Source organism: Peromyscus leucopus, chromosome 22 (genome assembly GCF_004664715.2).
Source record: "Peromyscus leucopus breed LL Stock chromosome 22, UCI_PerLeu_2.1, whole genome shotgun sequence".
In the NCBI taxonomy this organism is placed as follows: domain Eukaryota; kingdom Metazoa; phylum Chordata; class Mammalia; order Rodentia; family Cricetidae; genus Peromyscus; species Peromyscus leucopus.
This window is the reverse complement of record NC_051081.1, coordinates 30,041,951-30,068,270: the sequence shown is the minus strand read 5'-3', so window position 1 is coordinate 30,068,270 and position 26,320 is coordinate 30,041,951. Positions and strand designations below refer to the sequence as shown.

Below are 26,320 nucleotides of genomic sequence, written 5' to 3'. Positions count from 1 at the left end.
TTAATCCCAGCACTTGGGAGGCAGAGCCAGGCGGATCTCTGTGAGTTCGAGGCCAGCCTGGTATACAAGTGAGATCCAGGACAGGCACCAAAACTACACAGAGAAACCCTGTCTCAAAAAAACAAACAAACAAACAAAAAGCCGGGCGGTGGTGGCGCATGCCTTTAATCCCAGCACTTGGAGCAGAGCAGGCGGATCTCTGTGAGTTCGAGCCAGCCTGGGCTACCAAGTGAGTTCCAGGAAAGGCGCAAAGCTACACAGAGAAACCCTGTCTTGAAAAACCAAAAAAAAAAACCCCACAAAAAAAAGTTACACACACACACACACACACACACACACACACACACACACACACACGTGTACTCTCATGTATGCATGCTGGAAATCAAACTCAAACTCAAACTAGGCAAGTACTGAGCTAAAATCCCCAGTGTTTAGCCTTTTGAGGTAGGGTCTCAACATGTAGCTCAGGCTGACCTTGAACCTTCAGCTCTCCCATTACCATCTCCCAAGTGCTGGAGTTCTAGAAGTGGGATGCCAATCCTAGCCGATTTATACTAACTTTCAGAAAATCACTGAATCTGACTATCTTTTTGGTGGTTGCTAGCAGAAAGCAGATAGGCTATCTCCAAGGTGATTGAGGGAGGCTTTCTGTCCAGGAGGGTGGGATCTTGTTAAGCAAGTGAAATGAAAGCAATCTTTGAGGATGAAACATTGGAAGTTATAATAACTAATCACTGTGTAAAAACAAGATGACCAATGAAGAAATCAAGTGTGTTGTAGGAATGGCCCGTCCTTCCTTCCTTCCTCCCTCCTCCCTCCTCCCTCCTCCCTCCCTCCCTCCCTTCCTTCCTTCCTTCCTTCCTTCCTTCCTTCCTCCCTCCCTCCCTCCTTCCCTCCCTCCCTTCCCTCCTTCCTTTCTCCCTTCCTTCTTTCCTCCCCCTTTCCCTCCATCCCTCCTTCCCTTTGTCCCTCCTTCCCTTTATCCTTCCATCCCTCTGTCCCTCCCTCCCTCTGTTCCTCCTTCCCTACATCCCTCCCTCCCTCTGTCCCTCCGTCTATCCCTCACTCCTTCCCTTCTTCCTTGATGCATCTCCTAATATTCTCTAGTGGTGTCAACATGGCAGATCCATACATGTTTAGTGCCTCACCAACCAGGACTAATGCAGAAGATAAGTCAACTCAAATTCCCCAAATGTTCTTCACCTGTGTAACTTCGATCCTCGGCTCTAACGTAACGTGCAGGTTTGAAAGGAGAGGCCATTGTTACCCAATTCATTTCCCACGATAAAAGAGTTAGCATTGTAAATCATTTTTCATGCAGATAGTTAACAGGACATAACAGGACAAGCATAAGAGAAATAGTTGGAATACACTGATGAACTGTGGTGCCGGAATGTATTGAGTTCTGTCCCAGCATCATATGTTTTTGGAAACTTTTATTCATGTGTGTAAAAATTCCAACCTATAGTTATGCCTTAAAAAGAGCAAATAAATATCTGCAAATCAAGACACTGGGATGCACAAGGGGGTACTGCAGTGGTCAAACCTTTTGCATAAACTCTAGTTTTATAGCCTTTTAATTTGCTCTGGATCATTGCCCTAGTATGTTGATGATGATGAATTCATTTTACTTTTGCAAATTTGGCCTTCCCTGTTTTAAGAAAAATGGCCAGAAAAAATAATGTGTATAGGAATATCAGTAATTCACAAACCAAGAGCTCTAAATGCCAATCATTTCCAAATTAGGCATCTACCTATAATGGATCAGTGATAACTATATTTCTTCTGCATGGGAGAATTGTTACCTGAAATTCTGTGAGTGTAACACAGTGAAAGTGTTTTCACCTTTTACCTTCAGAGTTTTGTAGCACATAGAAATGATATTGTATTTATTTGATCTTATATGTATGGGTGTTAGTAGTAGGTCTTTCTCTGTCCCACCAGTCAGCTCCCAAAGAGTGACACAAAGACTTCTTATTAATTATGAAACTTGGCCTATAGCTTAGGCTTGTTCCTAACTAGCTCTTACAACTTAAATTAACCCACTTATATTAACCTATGCTCTATTACATGTTGTTACCTCTTGCACCTTCTGTTTTCTCTCCATCTCTCTTGGCATCTCCTGTGCACCTAGATTCCTCCTCCTCTTCCTTTCTTTCCCCGGAAATCCCGCCTATACCTCCTGCCTAGCTATTGGCCCTTCAGCTTTGTATTACACCAGTCACAGCAATATATCTTCACACGGTGTACATGTGTGAAGTATGTCTGAGTGCCTGGTGCCTGTGGAGGCCAGAAGAGGTTGTCAGATCTCCTAGGACTGGGTGTGGCAGACTGTGTAGGTGCTGAGAATTCAATATAGTGCCCCTGGGAGAGCAGTCAGTGTTCTTATCTGCAGAGCCACCTCTCCAGCCCCATCCTCGTTAGGTTCTTGTATAACTTCATCGTGAGCAACAGTGATAAAATGGTGGCTCACTTCGAGTGGCACATTAAGTTAGACGCGTTATTTAGCTCTTCTCTTTTCAGGTCCAAACTCTGAAACTGAAACTCTGATTATTTCCATTTTGCACTTGTTAAAAAGCATGGCCTAGAAATGGCTAAGTAACTTGCCCCATGCTGCAGGACTGTAAATGACAGCAAAATTTGTACCTTTTCCTGTCTGCAAGACATCAGAGCCATTGACTGTATTTACCACTCTGTTATCTTCCAGCAAGGCTCACTGGAGACAGAATGTCTTAGATAGGACATTCATCTCAGAAAGGTGTTTTTGTATACTGTGTCCTTTGCGTAATTAGGTTCATTTTTATACATTCCCAGAAATCTCCACCACCAAGGTGTGATGGTGTGTTGTGTGTTGTGTGTGTGTGTGTGTGTGTGTGTGTGTGTGAATGTTGTATGTGTCTGTGTGGTGTATATGTCTGTGTGTGGGTGTGTGTGTATGCGTGTATGCATGCATGTGTATGTGTCTGTATGTGTGTGTGATGTATGTGTGTGTGATGTATGTGTGTGTGTGTGTGTGGTGCTTGTGTCTGTGTGGTGTATGTCTGTGTGTGTGGTGTGTGTGCGTATGCGTGCATGTGTATGTGTCTGTGTGTGTGTGTGATGTATGATGTATGTGTCTATGTGTGTGAGATGTGTGCCTGTGCGTGCATGTGTGTCTGGGTGGTTTTGTGTGCATGTGTCTGTGTGTTTGAGAGAGAGAGAGAGTTGTGAGTCTTTAGCAGTGTTGATTGTATAGTGTGCTAGAAGCAGAAAGTGTCAAACAGGTATCAGTAGGAAAGGAAGGGAGGGATGGAACAGATCTGGAGGATGGTTCTACTTTGCTAATGCAAAGTGTGATCACCTTAAAACTGTAAGGTACATGTAGAAGTTTTAGAAATATGTCTGGATAGTAGAGGTGAAATTTTGCAGCAGCTTGGCCATTTCTGGAGAACTCACACTTGGACTGCTATAGAAAGTTCTCATTCATTTCTCATTAGGAGAGACCATGTGATGATTTAAATTCCCTCCCATAAGAAGACATAGAATTGAGAGGAACTCTTTGATAGGCCATGTAGGAAGTTGCTTTGTGAAGGACTGATTTTCTTACGCCCTTCTGAGTTTCTGCTTGAGTTCATCTCTGAACTTGAGTCACTGGGAACGAGCCATGAGCTTAGGTGGAACTAGCTGATCAGTCACCATGTAGCTGCATGGATTGACAGAGTCATAGCCCACCGTGGTCTTCCAGGTCTGTGCCTGCAATGGTTCACTCAGCTGCTCGTGAAACACAAAGCCTTGCTGCATGGGTACAATGAAATGCTCACAGCTGCGGTGTTTTTCACAATGTTTTGTTTCCTTTAAAGAGATCAATGAATGTACCGTGAACCCAGACATCTGTGGGGCAGGACACTGCATCAACCTGCCGGTGAGGTACACTTGCATCTGCTATGATGGCTACAGGTTCAGTGAGCAGCAGAGGAAGTGTGTGGGTAAGAGGCATGCGTGGCAAATAGACTACCGAATGGGAAACAGAAGTAGAATGTTCCTTAAGTTTAATCATCTTGGGAAAACATTATTGCTTAGTTTATTTTTTTAAGGGAGCTAAGGAGTAGTCTGCCCAAATGGCAGGATTCCTTTTCTTCCGTGTTTAATGCCTTGTCCCTTAAAGGTGGGCTGATATACAAAAGTAAATAAAATGTGAATTCCAGCAATAGCTACCAGCAATTGTGCATTTAGCCCAAACAAATCAACACTGATGCATGCTGCAGTAATGCATCCACAAATACATATAAAATCTGATTTTTGATAGGGATTTCTAAATTCAAAATCTCTTCATGCTAGCACGAAGAATGAATTTCTAAGTGAGGGACCTTTATGTTTCAGGAACTCTGGAGGGAGGTGTTACAGAATTTAGTAAATAATTATCCTAACTCTAAATTAATTCTTTTTAAAAGAAAATTTACTATGTTTTAAGACATGGACAAAATAAATAAAGTAGCAAGAACACCCACCCAGCACTTCTTTACTGTGTGCATTTCACGTGGGTAGGTAAAAGAGACATTTCACAGCTGTTTGCTTTCTCATGCATCTGTCATGTGTAGACAGACAGATGTCATGTGTCATCTTTAGAACCTAAGTAGGAAAGGCAATAGAGATGATCATGACCCAGCACTGCCCTGAGGGCATGGCAGGTGGGATTGTCCCTGACTGTCCTGTTGAAGGTCAATGCCAGTGCTTGGGTGACCCTGCTTGCCAGAATAGCCTTCACTACTGAGCTAGAATCTGTATTTTTGAAATGCTGGTGTTATGTTTTATGGTTTTTGTATTGTTTTAAGTTTTACTCCTTGAAACTTACACATTTCCTACAGTATTACATTACAGTATTCACTTTGCTGTTCTTCTTGCTTATAAAGATCTCTCTGATCGCAAGAGAATAGCTGTTTGGTGCTTTACAGAACAGGGAAACAGAGTCTTTGCTACACAGCTCCACAGCCTGAATCTCACCCATTGTTTTCTTGTTAACAGACATCGATGAGTGTGCTCAGGTCCAGCACCTCTGCTCCCAGGGTCGCTGTGAGAACACAGAGGGAAGTTTCCTGTGTATTTGCCCAGCAGGATTTATGGCCAGTGAGGAGGGTACCAACTGCATAGGTAAGGACGGTGTTCTTCCTGATGTTGGATCGGGAAGGAGGGGGAGGTGAGCCAGTTCAGTGCTTACACAAATACTCCAGTGTTCTTTTATTAAACATCCACTATGGTGTAGCAATCTGCTTGGTACTGGGGGGACAGCACTCTGGGAGGAAGAGTATCAAAGATGTGAGATGAAAAGAGGTTGTTTTGGGGTTTCCCCACCACCACCACCACATGAATCAAAACAGTGCAACTTGAGAGCGTGCTGAATGCATCAAAGAGATCATAGTACAAACCAGACATTTCATTCTCATGCTGAAGTAAAGCTGGGAGAGGTTGAAAGTGGTACCTTTGCCAAACGTAACTGGGGCAGTCACTTTGGAAATCAGTGTGGAGATTTCTCAAAACAAAAACACCTACAAACAGAAGACTATATGATCCAGGTCTACCATTTCTTGACATATACCCCCAAAGACTCTATTTCCTGCACAGATACACATACACACTTAGCTATTACTGTGCTATTTACAGTACCCAGGAAATGGAACCAGACTGGATAGCTATAAACAGATGAGTGGATAATGAAAATGTGACATATATGTATACCACATATATGTGTGTGTCATATATATATATGAAAGGGTTTTTTCCATCTCTAAAGAAAAATGAAATTATTAAATTTTCTGAAAAATATTAAATGAGTTAACCTAGACTCACAAAACTAAACACTACATTTCCCTCTTGTATACAACTCTTAGCTTTATATGTATGTATGTATGTGTGTGTGTGATGTATGTATATATGTATGTGTGTGTTTGTATGCAATGAGTATGACTAGAGGCCAGGAAACCAGAAGGGGACACATGAGAAGGAGGAAATGGAAGTTTATAAAGAAGGGGGTATTGAGGGGGGGGGCGTATACAAAATGTGTGACATCGAGGCAGAAAGGGGGACATTGGGTCAGGGAAGCAGCAGGAATTTGGGGGCGGGGGGAGCAGGTTGGAGGATGAGAAATCAAAACAAAAACTTAGAGTCTTTGTAAAGGCCATCGGAGAAATCTACTCCTTGGTATGCTAAGTATAAACTAAAGAAAAAAGCATACGTAAAAATAAGTTAACAAGCCTGGACCATATTTTGCGTTCCACACAGACGTGGATGAATGTCTGAGGCCCAACGTGTGTAGGGAGGGCCGTTGCATCAACACTCTCGGGGCCTTTCGCTGTGAATATTGTGACAGTGGGTACCGGATGACGCGGCGGGGACACTGTGAGGGTAAGTGTGCTCATGAGACTGGGAGACCTGCATGTCCCAGGACTATGAGTGACGGCCTATGTCTAGATCCAGGGCTAGTAGGCAGCTGCCATGGTTCTTTCTGTTCTCCATGAGCCAGTGAGTCCCAGGTCCATTCACACTCCTCAAGGACTCTTTCCCTGCTCACAGCCTCTGCCTGACTTCCGTGGCTCTGTCTGCCTTATTTTCTCTCTTGATACTCTCATTATTTTTCATGCTGGGATCTGTCTTTTCCTGGTGTTTGGAGTTGCGAGCACAGTTAATTGCTGATTATTCTGGAATGAGGCCAGACCTCATTACGATGTCTGGCGGCTCGCTCATCTGTAAATGTGGTGCAGGTGTAACCTGTGTTTATTTTTCATTTTCCCCCTTCCCATCTTGTTACATTCTTTGGTCTTCTTCTACAAGTATTCTAGAACTTTCTCGCGGACCATTTGAAGCACTGTCCGACCAATTTGGAGTCAGAGTCTGACCGCGCTAGTGTGGGGCGTTTACCCACCAACCCCACAGTTCCCCAGAGTTTTCTTGAGTTGAGCTGCAGGAAATATTAGATAGAAGGATTTATTGTGGAGAATATTGTAGAGATAAACAGATAGAAAATAAAGGATAGCTTCGAGAGGGCCTGGAACCTATTCCAACAGGCCCCGACTGGCTCTGCCCCAGGGTATTTATAGAGATGCCAAGGGGTGAAGAAAAGACCTCCTCCTCCAGCACAGCCAAGTGCAGACCATCTCAGACACCTGCACTCAAGCCCGTGGTCCTAATCATTCTATATGCGGACCTGCTGGGTAAAGCCACGAGGAACCCGAGAACGGGCTCCCACACGCTAGATAAGCTTTCTTCATTACATTTACAGAGATGATGCTCATGAGCAAAATGTTTTGGAACCATGGATAGCCATGGTCAGAATTACATTCTAATTGGCAACTCTGTTGATGCAGATACTCACCCTACACCAGTTCTTTGTGAAACCTCCATAGTATTTTTGGGGGGGATTGGGGGTGGTGATTATTTTCTCCAGAGAAATAAAGTAACTTCAGCTGCTGTCTTGGCATGGCCCCACAAGAGCGAAGATGGTGTGGTCCCTGACCTGCTGCTTGAAGGGTTTAGAGTTCATGTGGTGTGGGGTCCTGGCGCTCCCTGTGTGGCTGCCTGCAGCTGCCTGTAACTCTGCATCTTGTCTGATGTGGACAGGCTTCTCGAACTAGGGAGGGACAGGCTCAGTGGGCCAGTTTTCTCTCAGCTGTCCCTTGGCTTCTGCGTGTTGATTCCCTTCACACTCAGATGACCTAGGCCTGGAATGAGAGCTAATTAGACATTTCTTGGCAGCCCATACCTGCCTGTCCTGTTGGCCTCTTGCCTCCGCCCCTTGGGTTCTAATTCTAGAGACAAGTGGGAGTGTCGTATGTTGCTGGATGTCTGATCAGTTTGGATTCAGAGCAGAGCCATGAACCTTCCCATCGATGGCCTGATGCCATTGGACAGGCACCAAAGTGACCCCACTGTCCTCTTCGAGGGAATCCTCCCTCTGGAATAGAAAGTGTGAGAATAGAAAAGCCTGGATGGGGATAAGCTGGTAACAGTGCTTCATCCTAACTGTCTGGTCTAAATCTCAGTTCCCTGCCTGTAAAAGGAGAGCCATGAAATCAATTGGCAGGGTCATCGCGAATATAGATGTGTGCGGCTGTAGCCTGTATGACACCTGTCATCTTCTACCTTTCAGGTTTAAGTTTCTTCAAACCCTCTTCCCAGTCTCCTTATGCTCGCCTCCGTCTCTTCTGTGCCCCTATCGTTATTGGCCCAAGCACACACAGTGCTAAAAAAATGGAGATGAATTTATTTGATGAGTATTCATGTGCAAAGAAATCAAACACTAAAACCTTAATTGTGTCTTGTCTGCAGTCCCAAAGTAGAGAGAGGGTATTTACATAATGACAGAAAGGAGGAGTCGAGAACATTTAAAATCTTGTAATTTGATAGCCGATAGAATGGTCAGTAATAATCTATGCAAATTATTTAACGCTTGTTAGTATGTCGCCAGGGTGCTCTGGGTGTGCGTCATTCTATCTCCTCCAAAAGGCTTGGAAAGAAAAAGAGGCCAAATGATGTGACTGTCTTCTAATTCTGTGGTGGACCAGAACCAAAAGTCCCCAGGTCCCTGGATCCCCGATGCTTGTCTCAGATTCTACCATGGAGTGAGTGACCTGCTTTCAAACAGAGCTGTGTCTCCAAGGAGCCGATCGTCATTTTCAGACATTATCTCATTTGCCCTTACTTTGTCACATGAAAATGTCCCAAGGCAGGTGGCCCCAGATGCGTAGCTGGAGGACAGGCAGGAAGTGCCGAGGCAAATCCGCAGGTGCTGCCTTGGGCTGCTGCTCCACACAGAGCCAGCTGTCTGGAGGGCCGGTCAGATGACAATCTCCCATTTGGCTGGTGCATTTCTACTGTTAAAAAGGAAAAGATTCACGTTCAGTGGAGGCCGTGATGTTGGAAACATGAAACTGGCAAACGTAATTGTGAGGAGAAGTCCCAGAACATTGGACCAAAAGAGAAAAAAAAGGGGGGGGGAGAGAAACAGACAGAGACAGAGACAGAGACAGAGAGCTTGAACACTGTGTGCCATGTTTATGAAATTTTCACTGATAGAAAAGAAGTTACAACAACGCCCTGGTGCTCCCATGCTCTTAAACTATCTTCATTCACTTCAGGCATCTTCCCACAAGAGCATCTTTCACAAAGTGTTTTCTGTTTGTTTTTGTTTTTGTTTTCTGGAGCTGAGGACCGAACTCCAGGGCCTTGCGCTTGCCTACCACTGAGCTAAATCCCCAACCCCCACAAAGTGGTTTTAAAGGCATCTAAAAGGAAGACACCAAATACCTGTGGTGGTTTAATTAGTGAGCCAATTCTGTTTATGTTTACTTTCGTGTTTTGACGTGCATCCTAAAAGTGTGTTTACACAGGTAGGTTCTGAGGTCCTCTGTCCCATACACTTTGTATTGGGAAACTTAGACATTAATTGTTCTTCTCTAAAATGCAAAATCCTTTTCTAGGAAAATAGACTTCTACTGAATAGAAATAGTGACCCCAGAATGGCACCATTTCAAACCAGAACCCCTCCTTCCCTCTTTTTAGTGTCCTGAAAGGAGATACCATGCTTAGGATGAACAGGATGGCTAAGCGGTAAAGGTGTGTGCTGCCAAGTATGGCAACCTGGGTTCAGTCCCTGGACCCACATGGTGGAAGAGAAAACCAATTCCCACAGGTCCTCTCACCACCACTGTGTGCTGGGGGCACTCACGCGCGCATACACACACACACACACACACACACACGCACGCACGCACGCACGCACGCACGCACACGCACGCACGCACTGACAAAGTCCTAACCATATTTAAAGTGATTTCTCACTTGAAAAGAATTATGATTAATACCATCCTTTAGCTGTGGATAGTGAAAGTGGCATCTATAGTAGAGAATATTCATAGATTGTCAGTTTTCTGAAGTAGTTCTGGAAATTTTTCTGAAGTATCTGATAAGTTCATTCTCCCCTCATTCTTTTTCTGCCTCTAAGGAATTCATGTAATATGAAAGATTTTTAGATTACTCAAACCTACAATGTCCTCTGGTCCATAAAAGCAAAGTAAAGATCTCCCTGGAGACTTCCTATCTTTGGAGAGCACCTCTACCAGACGGATATGTGATTTCCTCACACTCGTCCTCATTTCTTGCTTCTTTCTGGCAAAAGTGCTATCATTGGAAGGTCTGGTCTCCAGTGTGGCCTCAGAGAACCCACTGCCTCCTACAGTGGAGAAGGCCACCCTTCCAATGTATGGAAATATAACTCTGCTATATCTATCTATCTATCTATCTATATCTATCTATCTATCTATCTATCTATCTATCTATCTATCTATCTATCTATCTATATCATCTATCTGTGTATCTATCTATCTATCTATTCTATCTATCTATCTATCTATCTCTGTGTGTTCCTGTTAGATATTTGCTGTTTAATCCAGTGATAACAAGCCCCCCTCCTTATCCTGTTCCCTGAAATAATAAGATGACTTTTTTCTTCACTCTGATGATGAGATTCAGAGTGTGTTTTGGCCTCCTGATAAAATGTTCACCGCCTAACTTCCTAATTTTTCAGATATCGATGAGTGTCTGACACCAAGCACTTGTCCCGATGAGCAGTGTGTGAACGCCCCCGGCTCTTACCAGTGCATCCCCTGCACAGAAGGCTTCCGAGGCTGGAATGGCCAGTGCCTGGGTAGGTACCACCACACTCCCATCAAGGCTTTTGTTCCTTGGAAAATAACGATGAAATATGAGAAATTCACATGGTTCTCAGAACAGTTTTGAGTAATTTTCAATCATGGAGAAGGCAATAAAATGAATTGGTACAGAGGACACAAAGTTCTAAAGGACAAATAGTTCTGATTGACCCAAACTATCCCTAGTAAGATTTTAAATAAAATCAAACATAAACATTACAGGAAAGAAAGATGGAGAGCAAAAGGCTGAGACAGAGACAGAGACAGAGACAGGGAGGGGGAGAGAGGGAGGAAGGAAGAGAGAGAGAGAGAGAGAGAGAGAGAGAGAGAGAGAATATGTTCATAATCTCAGCTCGGCTACTTGGGCGGCTGAAGCAGAGGGTTTGCAGGTTACAGGCCAGCCTGGGGTACATAGCAAGATCTTCTCTCGAAATGAAAGTGACTGGAGATGCACCTCAGTGGTAGAGCTCTTTCTTGCCTAGCTTGTATAAGTCCCCTTGTTCAATCCCCAGTACTGGACTAAAAGAAAGAAAAGAAGTGAAGCGGAAGCTGGGCGGTGGTAGTGCATGCCTTTAATCTCAGCACTCGGGAGGCAGAGGCAGGCAGATCTCTGTGAGTTCGAGGCCAGCCTGGTCTATAGAGCGAGTTCCAGGAAAGGCACAAAGCTACACAGAGAAATTCTGTCGAAGAAGGAGAAGGAGAAGGAGAAGGAGAGGAAAGGGGGCATGGCAAGAAACTGGCGCGCGCGCGCACACGCACACACACACACACACACACACAGAGTTGAAACAAAGGTGTGACTTGAGAAAGGGTCTCCTTGCTGAGGTCTCCTATGGGCATCCCTGTGCCTAGGATTGTTTTGTTTTCAGTCTGAGATCTGAGGAGATTGTTTCAGTTGTTAAGAACACAGGTTGCTCCTGTAGATAACACTTGTCCAGTTCCCGGGACACACTTGGCATCTCCCAACTCCCCATGACTCTAGTTGATTCCAGTGCCAGAGGCTCTGTTCCATCTTCTGGCCTCCGGGACACTGCATATATGTGGTACACATACAAGCATGCAGGAAAATACACACATAGAATGAAAATAATTTTCTTTAGAAGTTGATGTCTTTCCACTCCATGTCAGCACTCTGAATATGTGAGTTCAGTATTTCATTCATGCCTATTTTCATCTCTCTCTAGTTGTATAGTAACTTCACACACACACACACACACACACACACACACACACACACACACAGAATTGTTTCACATACTTAAATATATTGAGGAGCAAAACTATCTACCCCTTCTCCCCTCATGGCCCTTACTTCTCTGAAAGGAGAAGACTGTCTCATACACAAACATCTCCCAAGTAGGACAGATCAGCAGAGAACGTATTAGGAAGAGAATCTGAAGTAGCGTAACTCATAAAACGTGTTGCCCTCAAATGCTCCTTAGTGGACATTTAGGTCGGGATGGAAGGGAGACCATTTCTGACCAAGCAAGATGTGTGCAGGGGATTGTAGAAAAATGAAGCTGGTTGTGCAACAGGCCAATGTAATCGATCCCAGAGAATAGAGAAAACATGCTGTAAAATGTGGGGATGGAACAGGCCCCTCTACCCAGTTACATGTGTTGATTTTATTTTGCTAACTCTGAGAAGACATTTAGGGGCTTTAGGGGGATGAAGATGAGCTGGCAACAGGCAGTCCCAGTGTTGGAGCTTTGGCCTCATCAGCAGGTGCCAGGACCTGTGCAACCTGTGTTGCTGGTATGGATGCCCCTGTCCCAAACCACCATCTCCATCATCATCTGCATCCCCATCTGAGTCCCTATCCCCACTACATCCCCGTCTCCATCTGTATCCACTTCCCCATCATCTACATCCCCATCTCCATCTGCATCTTCTTCCCCATCATCTACATCCCCATCTGCATCTCCATCTGCTTCCCCATCATCTACATCCCCATCTACATCTCCATCTGCTTCCCCATCATCCCCATCCCCATCTACATCTGCATCTTCTTCCCCATCATCTACATCCCCATCTGCATCTCCATCCGCTTCCCCATCTGCATTCCTATCCCCATCCCCATCTACATCCCTGTCTGCATCCCCTATCTCTATCCCCATCTGCATCTACATCCCAATCTGCATCCCAATCATCTCCATTCCCGTATCCATCCCCATTCGTATCTGCATCTATCTCGTCTGCATCCCCAAGAAGTTTTAACCAATGGGATCTGGAGACATAGATCTTTGAGAAAAAGCAGAAAAGATGTCTGTTTGTCCATTGTTTATTGATAAGCAGTTGTCTGTGTCATTAGTGCTATTCAGAGAGTGCTTTGGGTTTTAATTTTCCCATCTGGCATAGGTTTCAGGTTGGGTATGGTATGGTGTGGTGGTGGTGGTGGTGGTGGTGGTGGTGGTGGTGTGTGTGTGTGTGTATTCTCATTTTCACATACTAAGTGTATGAACCAGAAGCAGAAGTGTAGACACATCCTGACTCTTAGATTCACTAATGTCATGTGTCTAAACTGGTGAAGGAGCAGGTGATGGTTCTTGAGTAGAAATAACACTGGGTTCTTATAGGTCACTCTGTTGTTCACCTAGACCAACGTCATACTCGGGCTTCGGGTGTTTGCATTGCTAAGGTTTCATATTTCCCTGTGTGAAGAGTAGGTGGTATGCTTTTCCCTTCTGCTTTGGCTAACATGTCAGGCTCTATCATATACAGATCAAGACTCGCTCCCAAAGTAGCATTGCCATTCCATCGTTGTTCCTATATTGAACTTGCCACTCTTTTCAATTTCCCATGAGGGATTTTTATAGATTACACTGAAACCAATTTTCCATCTTAACCTTTTTATTGGTAACAGAGCTTCTAGTATTGAAAATTTGAGTGGGACGGAAAGCATATATTACATACCCACACATATATTTTATTTAAAATCCTATTGGGGTAGTTTGGATCAATCAAAATTATTTGTTCCTTTTAGAACTTCATGTCCTCTGTGCCAGCTCATTTTATACACACACGCACGCACACGTGCACACACACACACACACAAAAGAGAGAGAGAGAGAGAGAGAGAGAGAGAGAGAGAGAGAGAGAGAGAGAGAGAGAGAGAGAGAGAGAGAGAGAGAGAGAGAGAGAGAGAACAATCTGGTTATAATTATAAACATTTTTGACGATGCTAATGAATGCTGACCTCTCCTGTCTTGCGCCTGTACTTTTCAGTTCTCCAGCTCCATTCTTGGGTACTCTGAAATACTTTTTAGAAGGTGCAGTATTAGCCAAGCATGACACATGCCTTAAGCCCAGTTCCTGTGATGCCAAGGCAACAGGAATATGAAGTTGAGGAGAGCCCACGACACATAGCAAGTTCCAGGCCAGCCTGAACTGTAGAGTGAGACTGTGAATCCAAAACCAGTCCTCTAGCCCCCGAAGAAGATGCAGGGTGTCTCTGAGTTGAGCAAATTGCTCCACGTCTCATCGTATGTTGGTTTGTTTGTTTAATAAATATTTCTAGTGCCTTCTGAGCCTCGGGTGGTTTTCAGAACAGCAGAGGTTGAGAGGGAACAACACAAAGTTCCTCTTCTGAGTTCACTTGTACTCTAGTGTTCAGCTTCAGAAGTCAGCAAGTGAATCGCGCAGGAGTCCGATGCAGTAAGTTTTATGTAGAGAGATGAGCCTGAAGAAGAAAGGGAGGTAACTAGAGACTCTGGGGTATTCAGAGTGCTCAGACATGTTGTAATAAGATAATCTTTGTGAATCGCTTGTTTCTATCTCTTAGTGGTTACCAGTGACTAATATTTGATAGAAAATTCTTATAACTGTGTTTGTTTCACTTGTGTCTATGTACGTGAATTTGCAGGCAAACATGCTATGACATGCACATAGAGGCCAGAGGACAGCCTGTGAGAGTTAATACTCTCCCTCCATGTGGGTTCCGGGCATCCAATTCTGGTCTTCCATCTTGGTAGACAAACTCCTGTAGTGGCTCAGGTCTTCTCTTCTTGGAGGACAAACTCCTGAACTATCTTGCCAGCTTGATATTTGTTTTGTAAATATCCCCTGATTTCAGATAAGTTAGGATATTTTCACTATCTGCTTTTCCCTTCCTTTTTAATTGAAAATTTTGTGTTAAGAGCATTAATAGCTTTGGATGTTCTGTAGTCACTTTTTTCTTTTTTTGAGGAAAATCCTAGGACTCATTAGTCCCAATCTCTAGAGAAGACAGTCCCTGACCACATGGCTGTGGTATTTCAGCACCTTAGTGGTCTTTGTCTGCTCTCATTACTGTATTCAAACAACTGCTATGTCTTATCTTATATAATATTAGTAGAATTTGTCTTTCTTCAGATCTTGTCTATATGCATGCCAGTTAGGCTGGGTTGGGGTTTTTGTTTGTTTGTTTTGTTTCTGTTTCTGTTAGGAGGCTTCATTAAGAATGGCTGTTTGGGGTTGGAGAGATGGCTCCTGATTAGCACAGTTGCTGCTCTTGAGGAGGGCAAAAGTTCAGTTCCCAGCATGCCTGTGGCTGCTCACAACCATCAGTAACTTCAATTTCAGGGGATCCAGCGCCCTCTTCTGATCCCTACCGGCATTGCACATATGGGATACACTTACATATACACAAAACAGAATAAAATAAATCTTAAAGAAGAAATCCCTTTAAAATTTTTAAAAAAAAATGGCTATGTCCATACAAGGAAAAGAGGTACATGGAAATGGCATAAAGGAACTTTTTATTTTGCCTGCTAACTAAAAATGAATTTAAAAAATGAAGGCCAGGCAGTGGTGGCACATGCCTTTAATCCGAACACTCAGGAGGCAGAGCCAGGTGGATCTCTGTGAGTTTGAGGCCAGCCTGGTCTACAGAGTAAGATCCAGGACAGCCAAGGCTACACAGAGAAACCCTGTCTCGAAAAACCAAAATAAAATAAAAATAAAAAATGAAGTCCATTTCAGCCCTAATATTCTTGAGGATTTGTTTTGTACTTTGAAGATTGGGTCTGAGTAAAGGCTGAACTTGTGTAGGTCATTCATGACCGGTCAGTGTGTATGCAGTATAATCTGATGCTACCTATCAATGCAGTCCTCTGGCTTATGAATCAGAACAGAAGTTGTGTCAAAACAGGTAAAACATCAGGAGGTATCGTCTGGGGTGGGGGGCTGTCTTTCTTCCTATTGTTTGGCTCAGGGTACATAGTGCTCCATTCTTTACCATTTATTATCCACTTGAGACATCCCTGGGGTCCACGCTCTACCTAGCACATCATTCTTCAGTGTCTTCTGTCAGCTCCTTTTGACTGTTGTGTATCCATAGCTACTCCTTGAGCTGTCCATTCCAGTCCTCTCCCAGTGACCCCTTTCATCACGGGGCGCCGCACTGCTTGGACCTGGTGTTCAATCCGCCCTTGTTGCCAAGCTGGTCCTGACTTTAATGTCTGTTTCATCATTCTGGGTGATAGCCAGTTCCAGCTGGCTCTTTAAACCAGGACCTCTTATGGAAGGCAGCCTAGTAGGTCATCCGTTTACAGGCTTCACTTATGGCTAGCCTGATGAAAGCCATTCCCTAGGGACTACCCTGACGGTTCATTATTTATAGGTACAGTCAGTATCTCTGAGATTAGGTGTGAGTTGGGCCATGTAACCTCCCTGAAGTTTACTTTCACTATCTGTAATGTACCAAAGAAGGACTGAAACATCTTTGGATGACCTGTCACCAGGATTAAATAAGCAATATGAAACATGTGGTCTGACATATGATTGGGTCCAATAAATACGACTTCCCAACCATGTTGCCTCATTATTACCTTGTCCTGGAATAAAAACACAGCAGTGCTATGTTAAGTAAACTATGTCACATGTTCTGTGTAACTATGCACTCTTTGGCTTCTTCAAGCCCATAGCATGTAGGGTTTTGGTTTTTTTTTTTTTTTTTTTTTTTTTTTAACTCTCCTTCTGCTATATGAACTTTCTAATATGAACTAATTTTGTGGTTTCATTTTAACCTTTAGTACTTTCATATTGGTGGGATATACTTCTTAGGGGTTCGGGTATGTCTCTGTGGAGTCAATAATGGTTCCTAATAAGCATTAGGCTTTATGATGGATTGGGCTGTTCTATTAGTGCTGGCTGTTTCCTGTCTTGGTCCGTCATTCTGTTTGCTTGCCTTTACAACCCAGAATGTTTGTACCAACTGGGTGTGTGCAGCCCACCCTTCTTAGGTTCACTTTACTGTCTTGCTTTGTAGTTGAGTCTGTGGTAGACCACATGACCCAGGAGCACGAGTTTTTGGAGTTTTGTGCGAGTATTACTTCTTGGTTAATCTTTTTGGGGTAACAGCCTGGCTTCCATGAAAGCCTTCTCAGTGCGGTAGGTCTCAGGCATTTGAATAACTTCGTGTCCACAGTCTTGACCAGGCTCAGAGCCCTAGTAGGATAAACATGGAGAACACATTGTTTACAGCTTGTTTTCAGAATTCAGGCCTCAGAGATAACTTTTACGGAATATGTGAGCATTGCTAGACTGCTATGAAACCAAAGACTTGGTTCTGCAGAAGCCTTTTTGCTTCATATGGTAGATGAGCACATTCTGTAGAATACACAAACACCAGTCTTATGCCTCAGTCATTGTGTGGCACAGGAGTCTTCTCGTCAGTCTTTACCGAGCTCTTGACTGTGTGTGTCCACTGGGTGAGAGAGAAGACCCACAAGTGTGGAAACAACAGAATTCCCTACACTGTATATTTAATGTGTCATGCAAAGAGGTGGGGTTCCAGACAGCATCTGGGTCCATGAGGTCAAGAGACTTTATTCTCGTTTGTTTCCCGGAACCGCTGCCCAGCCCCACGCTGCCCGCTTCTCTCTCACTGATTCCCTTCTCCCTAAGTAGTCCTCATTCCTGCTTTCCTATCCTGCATGTTCATTTAATCCCCCAACCGCCTTGTCCTTCTCTTAAGATTTCTTCCTCCCCTCTCGTGGTCCCATTTACACACACACAGACACACACACAGACACACACACAGACACAGACACAGACACACACACACACACACACATCTCACATATATGTCTTTTGAGCCTGGATTATTTTTGCTTAACAAGTGATTTCTGGATCCACTATTTTTCCACAAATATGATTTCATTTTTCTTTATGGCTGAATAAAATACCATGCATATATGGCCACACTTATCCATTAACTTGTTGTTACTCATCTAGGCTGGTTGCAATTCCCAGTTATTGTTAATAGCACAACAGTAAACATGGATGGGCAGTACTGCTATCTGTACTAGGTTGCTTTGGAACTATACACAGGGTTGGTATATCTGGGCCATGTAGTAATTCTGGTTTTAGTTTGTTGAAGAGTCTTCACACTGATTTCTACAGAGGCTGTACCAGTTGGGATTCTTGTCAGCTATGTATAAGAGTGCCTCTTTCCTCACATGTCACCAGCTTTGATTGTCATTTCTTTTCTTGATAGCTAGTGAGATGGAATCTCAAGGCAGTTTTACTTGGTATCTACCCTGTGTCTAAGAATATTGATTCATTTTCAAATATTTATTGGCCATTTGTGTTTCTTATTCAGAACTGTCTATTCATTTCATTGCTCCATTTATTGCTTGGATGACTTGTGTCTTGCTGTTTAATTTTTGTAGTTCTCTATATAATGGAGGAATCAATCCCATGTCTGATATATGGTTGGCAAATATTTTTTTCCCTCAGAATTCTGTAGGTTGTCTATTTTGTGATGATTTCTTTTGCTATGCTGAACCCCGATCATTCTATGCAATATGACATGTCAATTCTTGGGGTTGTTGCCTGTGCTTTTGGGGTTCTATTCAGGAAATCTCTGGCTATGCTATGTCTTGAAATGTATTTTCTATGTTTTCTCTTAGCAGTTTCAGAGTGTCGGGTCTTACATGAAAGTCTTTGATCTATTTTTAATTGAAATAAAGATATGGTTTCCTTCTTTGACTTACAAATATCTAGTTTTCCCAATGCTCTTAAAGAGGCTCTCTTTTCCAATAAGTTTTTTGACACCTTTGTCAAAATTTAGGTGGATGTGGTTGCATGGGTTATTTCAATGCTCTTTATTCTAGAGCATTGGTCTGCTTATGTTTGTGCTAGTACCAGTTTTGTTACTTTGGCTCTGTAGTATAATTTGAGCTCAGATATTGTCAGTAGCTACCACATTGCTCTTTCTGCTTAGGATTGACCTGGTTATTTGTGGTCCCTTGCACTTCCATATGAATTTTAGAATGTATTTCTAGTTTTGTAAAAAAAAAAAAAAAAAAGTCATTGGAATTTTGATGGGAGTGCATTGAATGAATATGCAGTTTGCTTTCAGAAATCTGGCTGTTTTCACAGTGTTAATTCTTCCAACCCATGAGCATTGGGAGGTCTTTCCATCTTCTGCTGTCTTCTTCCATTTTTTCCTTTAGTGTTTTATTGTTTTGATATAGAATTATTTCACCTCCTTGGGGAAAAAAGTTCCTATTATTGGATACAGAAACCACAGCTGTACGGCAAGAATAAAAACTTTTCTTTATATAATTGTTGGGGAACTTTCACTTGATTTTCTCACTTGGTCTTCATAGCCAGCAGCCCGTAGGTTGGAAACACAAGTGGATTCTCAGACAGGTTACTCAGCTTCCTGGGAGCTACATGTAGTAAGTAAAAGAATGAAAACGAAATCTCTCCGAATCCAGTGTTTCCATCTGTATAAAATTGTGGTGGTGCACCCCTTTATACATGAAGAGAGGATCTGTGATTGAGCACTGACAAAGAAAAAAAAACAAAAAAAAAAAAAAAAAAAAAAAAAAATCTTCTACATGAAAGAAAATTAACTGACAAAGCAATATAAAAGAAACGATAAGGGAATTCAATTTTTCATAGAAGGAAAAAGCTACATGGGTTGGAATCAGCCTTTGTAAACGGTGCTAGTTATGGCTCAGGGGTTCCAGAATTAAAGATGGTAGTTCTGCAACACCCTTAACTATAGTAGTGTTTTCCTGAAGCGTAGTCTTCCTTTGGACAGTAAGATAGGAAGCCTGTGACTAGATGCAGTTTGGGATTGATTTTTCTGAGGTCATCCTTGGCTGTTGGTATAGGAAGTAGAGAGTCTTGGCTCCTTCCAAGTTCTGAAGAGAGAGAGAGAGAAAAAAAGTAGTTCTCTGTCGATTGTGTAGCAGGGTTTTGTCAGCAGCTTGCTGTTTCGTATTTTTAACTTCATCAGAATTGACAGGGGGCCTAAGATCCTGGGATTTACTGAACCTTCAGTACAGCTGAGATGGTCTCGCCATGTTGGCACAATCAACATCTGTCTCTCATTTCTCCAGGCTTGATTGGCTGTCAAATACATTCTCCTATCCTTCCTGTGAAGGATTACACATGGAGAATAGTTGAGGGAGCACTACAGTTAGAACACATTTGGGTGAGGGGGTGATTAGCCTCCCCATTTATGTGGCTGTATTACTGGAATACGATGCTTTTTTTCTTAGTTCAAAAGGATGTCATTGCCTGAAGTCTATGTGGGTGACTAAGGAATTAATTGTGGTTGGATGGCTTCAGAGAAATGATTGCCTCATGTTGTTGACAGATTCATCTCCTTGAAAATACAGGAAATAACGCATGTAAATTACCGCTCTGGGACAAATTCGAGCCAATTCCAAGGAACTGACAGGTGATGTGTAAGAGCAAGAAGAACATGACTGGGCGGATGCAGCCTCCCAGCCTCCTCAGTCCCTCTGCACCTGGTAGTTCATGCCCAACAGTGAGGGATCTGAGGCCATGGGGGCCTGTTCCCAAGATATTAGGAAAGTTCAAAAGAGATTCCTGACTCACATGGATGACAGTGCCAGGCAGTGAGAATTAGCAAGGTGGGATTGCTAGCCTGCTGGGAGACATCTTTGTGAGGTTGTGGAGACCTGAAAGTTGCCTGCGGGCTGAGGGAGGTGCATGTCCTCATTTCCCCAGAACGAGGAAAGAAGGTGGGATTGCAGATGTATCCGCCACCCAATCTGCATGTCAATCCTGACGAAGAACTGCACAATGTTTGACTCAAACAAAGGTGTGGGAGGTTTGTAAAAGGAAGGGCTGTTCTAAGAGCCAGCCAGAGCTCAGGAGGAAGAAATCATCACCCGGTTGTTAGAGGATTCTACACAACACATCCTGCTGCCCTGGCATCCTGAGTTTTGAACTAGGCATTTCTCAGTCTCTCAGGACACTGTAGATGATAAGGATCAATTCGGAACCGGTGGTTGCATAATAAGATGTATACATAAATCTTTGAGCTGTTAGAGCCGTAAAGTCTGACTTTGTAAACCGTTGCCATTTTCTTACTCTGCGAAGTTCAGTTTAGTTCAGTGAATGGTAGACACTAGGTTGGTACACCCTAACAGCCAATTGTGGAGCGTGGAACCCATCTGTCTAAGGTTTTTTTTTTTTTTTTTTTTTCCTTGATAAATTTCCTATCTGAGATAAGAAACTGAGACTGTTTGAACTCATTATGCATTGGAAATTTTTGGGTAGTATGCATATGCTATATGACCATAGGCTGTAGTAACATGAACCTTGAACTCTAATGTGGGAAACCAAAGACATGACTGTCTCTTTCTATTGGTTAAGGGCAGATGGTAGATTGGCAGGGTCTCACTTCCTGTGGTATATTGGTGGGAGACTATCCCAAAGGTTAGAAATAAGAAGTATGGGGCCTTAAACTTCTGATATCACCAAGGTCCACATGTTTTTGGTTTTGGGTTTTTTTTTTTTTTTTTTTTTTTTGGTCTTGGCTAAATTTAAAAATACTGGACACTTTTGAAAAATGTTACAGTATATGAGCAAATGATTGCTCAGACTTGCATTTTAGAGACTTTGTTCTGGCTACAAGCTAGATAATGGAGTAGAGATGATCGCGAGTCTTTTAAAAACTTAATTTTAAAATGACGACAGCAGTCCAGGGGAGAAGACATGGGAGTCATAGAAATGGAATGAAATAATGAAATGAAATCGGTACTGGAGTGGTAATAATGAAATGAAATCGGTATACTGGAGTGGTCCCTTGGAAGTAGGTCGAAATAGCTCGGCAATCATAGAATATGGAGATAGAGGGAGAGGGGGCAGGTAGAAGAGATGATGCCAGGTTTCTGCCATGAACCTTGGAGTGCTTGGTGGCACCATAGGATAGTGTAGGGAACACCATAAAGAAAAGAGAGTGTGCAGTCAGTTTTGGCCTCGGGATACATTATGGAGTTTACTTTGTTCTTCGTGTATTGGTCAAGCTTCTCTCTCTCTCTCTCTCTCTCTCTCTCTCTCTCTCTCTCTCTCTCTCTCTCTGTGTGTGTGTGTGTGTGTGTGTGTGTGTGTGTGTTTGGGGTGGGTGCTGCTCTGTAGCTACCTTCCTTATTTGTAGAAATTCCTTGGGGGATATTTTACTACATGTTATTCCTTCCAGAGCTTAATCTCCATCAAGGCCATGCACCCATTCGACTCTTAACTGGTTTGTCTACGGAAATGACTAGTTTTGTGCAATTCTGTCTGTAATAAGTAAAGAAAAGGATAAACATAGGAAAAGGCCCTACATATTACACAGCATCCTGCTTCATCATTAATCATGGTAATAGCTTTTTTTAAAAAAAAAAAAAAAAAAGTCAACTTTGTAAGGATCCCATGCATGGCAATCTGCAGTGTCTGCAATTTAAATAAAATATGGCCATAGGAACAGGCTTTGCTGTTACGTTCTATAGCTCTGTAAATCACTTTTGCTGGGACATGAGTAATTAAACAGAGAGTCCATACATTTCTGAACTTGTTAACATTTTTGAAACCTAACCAGATACTAGACATGACATTCTCTTGCTGCCGTCTGGAATTTTACATGCCCCGCGTCTAGGCTTGTTCTGTTCCACTATTTACTTTGGACCCAACTCTTGGCATCTTCTTTCAAGTTGTTTGCTCTCAGTGTTTACCAAAGTAGGTTCCCACAAGCAAAGAAAGGATGGGTAATGAGACGGCCTGGAAGTACTATTTGCTGTTGTCAGAAGCGAAGATTAGAGCACCGTAATTAGGGTTGTTTTTTTTTTTTTGAAAGCAACACTGAGCTCCTCCGTGGGCAATGCCAATGGCTTCTTCCTCAGTGTGCACATGGAATGCACACCCCCAGATGTGCCTCTGCTGTGTTTTAATCTAACTTGCTTTCTGAGTTCTCTCTTACGAAAGAAAACGATCTTCTTAAAATGCAACGAGCATAAGAGTAATCCAAGCTGTGGGTTGCTAAATGAAGGCAAAATCTGTGCCGGTCTGCTGGCATGCTGCCTTCAGAGGATAGACAACGGTATTTTCACTTTCTCGGTGAACAGTGAAAAATGGAACAAATGTATTGAAGAGCCTTCGTGATTGTGATGGTTTCATTTGGCTGGAGAGATAGCTTAGAAGCTAAGAGCTCATGCTGTTCTTGCAGAGGACCTAAGTTCAGTTTCCAGTACCCATGTTGGGTATAACTGCTTATAACTCCAATTTCAGCAGAGAAGAGGGCCACTCATGTACACATGCCCTCACACATACACACACACACACACACACACACACACACACAATATTTAAGATAAAAATAAATCTTAAAAAAGGTGTTTTGATTAAGTTATAGGCTAATAATACTTAGACTAAATTAAAGTGACGTGTGGCGTTTTAGCAGTTCTGAGGGTTTTCCTCTTTGATTATTGATGCTACACACATGTAGGTCCCCACAACAATCATGAGTGACTTACCTAAGAGCATTCAAATGGGACACAGAATTTCAAAACTGGCTTTTGGTGTATATGCACATTCACATGTACGTGTGAGCATGGGTGTGTGCACATGTATGTGGAAGCCCAAGGTTGACCTTAGGAGTCTTCAGCAGTCAAGGCTGATTTTATATATTGAGGTAGGGTCTCTCATTGACCCAGGGCTGGCAATTTTTGGTAGTCTGCTTAACCAACTTTTCCCAGGAATCCCCTGTCTCTGCCTCCTGAGTGCCAGGATGACAGGAGGCCACCGTGCCCATTTAAATGGGTTCTGAGATTCCAGACTCTGGTCCTCACAGTTGCATGGCAAACTCTCTACCAACTGAGCCTTCTCTCCTGGCCTCTTTCTTCTTCATAGCAAGCATAGAGCATCCACTCAATGGATGATTGGTAAATGAAACCAGTGAAAACTTAATTATTTTCAGTATAAATATAGTTAGCAAATAGTTAAAAGCAACCCATACTCACCTGCTCTCTGTTTTTTTTCCCACAGGGCTTAAGTTTGCCCATGACAGAAATGTGTTACTGGGTTTTGTTTTGCTTTTTAAATGAGCTTTGGATTCAAATCTCAGAACTGCCATTTTCTTTCTTTCTTTTTAAAATTTTATTTTATTTTATGTGTCTGGGTATTTTGCCTGCATGTATGTATGTACCCCATGTGTGGGTCTGGTATCCTCTGAGACCAGAATGGGGCACCTGGTCCTCCAGAACTGGAGTTACAGACAACTGTGAGCTGCCATGTGGATGTTGGGAATTGAACCTGGGACCTCTGGATGAACATGTTAAACCATTAACTCCAGCCCCAGAATCATCAACATTTTCTAACCCTGTAACCTTGGACAAGATACTGAACTTCCCTAAGTATCAGTTTCTTTCTCTCGGAAATGTGTGTCCCATGTTCATTTTGCTACAGTTATGGAGAACATTCTGTGCCCATATGCAGTCCCATAAGTAGTAGCTTGACTGTGGCCTCTGTTTGTCGAATCTGCAGGCTCCCTTCTAGCTGCCCAATTAGCCTCTCAAGAAGCAGCCCAGGAATTGGTTTTATCATGCCAATTCATGCCCTGTGGTGGTGTGTATGACTTTCTTCCTTCAGTTGTAGCCCAGGGGTGCCTTTCTAGGCCCCAAGTCACAGATTTTGTTTCTGAAGGCGCTCTCATCTTCCTGGATCCATCACCTCCCAGAATGATCCCCACCTCTTTCTCTAGAGATTTTTTTTTTCCCCTGCGGGACATATTGTCCTAAAATTACCATTCCCACCCTCACTTACAACAGGCCCCCCAATGCTCTTTTGATTTGTTTACAGCTCATTTGGTCCCGTCTTCATTGGGCTTAGAAAGTTCCTGAAGCACAGAGCCACGGTCCACTCCGAAGCACAGCTCCTGCTTCTTGTCAGGACTATCTCAGAAGTCCAAGAATCCGCTTGGTCTTCCGGAGGTCTGCTCTTCCCATCTCTAATCAAGCTCGATTCGACTCACGTTTTCTTTTCCTCTCTTCTTGTTTCTTTCCATTATGCGACATCTTGTAAGATGTGGACGAATGCCAGCAGCCCAAGGTCTGCACTAACGGTTCCTGCACCAACCTCGAAGGCTCCTACATGTGTTCCTGCCACAGGGCTACAGCCCCACGCCGGACCACAGGCACTGTCAAGGTAATGCTGTGGTCACGCTTTCCACTGCGTTTGAACTTCTTTCATCAGCAGAGTTGAGTGGCTGGCCTTAAAAATGGACCACGCTCCTGTGGGGTTTTTTTTTCCCCTGTTGATCTCCTTAAAGCATATTTGGCTCCTTGTTTAGGTAAATCCAGGATGGATTTATAAATGTCATGTGTCTTGAACCCTGGATGTGATATGCAAAGTTTTCATCTGCCTTTTGTCATTTGTATGTTATACACATCTTACATGCTCTTATTAACTCTCTGAACGTCATTTTTAAAGGTCACACAATACTCCTAATATCTTGTCATGGTTTCCCCAACTTCTCATTGTTGACAGATCTCTTTTTAAAATAAACTTTTGCTTCAGCTTTAAAATTACTTATCTGTAACTGTGGAAATATTTGGATGTATGCAATAGTAAATAGGAAAATATCCATTTTAGTTCTTAAATGTATATTTCTTTTAACTCTAAGAAGTTTAATTTTTGTGTCCTTATTTCCTTAACAACTCTTTTAAACACCTGCAGTTATTAATATTTATTAATAACTTTTATTTATTAACAATTTACATTTGTTCTTTATACATTTGTATTAATAGCTTTTTATATTTATCAAGCTTTTTATTTTTAAATAAACATGTATAATCTCTTAACACACATTCATTTATGTGTGTGTGCCTTTGTACATGCATGTATATATGACATGCCTTTTTATGGTACAGTATAATTGGTCTGTAGTTTCCCTAACTTTGCTCTTAATAATTCTTTTTTAACAAATTGTAATTTGTGTGTGTGTGTATCCATGCACATAAATGTAAAAGCCACAGCAGAATATCAAGAAGTCTTTCATTGAGTTGAAAACTTGCTCAGCTGAGCTGATTGGCCTGTAAGCTCTTGGGATGGGCCTGTGTCCATTTTCTGGAGCTGGAGCTACAAAGCACACACAGCCATTCCTGCTTTTGATGTGGCTGTGGGGGATCCGAACTCAGGTCCTCGTGCTTGCTGAGTAAGCACTCTTCCCCTCCCCCCCAGCCATTTCCTCAGCTCCTAAATATTGATTATTTTCCCCCTTACAACCAAACTATAGTTTGTTCTACTTTTCTTCCACTGCATTTGTACCCCAAAGCATGTTCTTCGTAAGGCCAAAATCAGGAAATAAATACAGGTTTCTCTTCTTTCCTAAGTTAATATTGCACTTTAAGTGA

At 42.8% G+C, this 26,320-nt stretch overlaps 1 protein-coding gene across 1 annotated transcript in view; it reads left to right on the top strand.

Moving 5' to 3' along the window:
- Window positions 1–26,320, top strand: part of Ltbp1 (latent transforming growth factor beta binding protein 1) — a 403,424-nt gene that overhangs the window by 284,426 nt on the left and 92,678 nt on the right. The window contains 6 exon segments of the mRNA XM_028873448.2: window positions 3,843–3,968; window positions 5,005–5,130; window positions 6,259–6,381; window positions 10,559–10,678; window positions 24,991–25,071; window positions 25,074–25,112. Of these exon segments, the coding sequence (XP_028729281.1) occupies window positions 3,843–3,968; window positions 5,005–5,130; window positions 6,259–6,381; window positions 10,559–10,678; window positions 24,991–25,071; window positions 25,074–25,112 (615 nt within the window).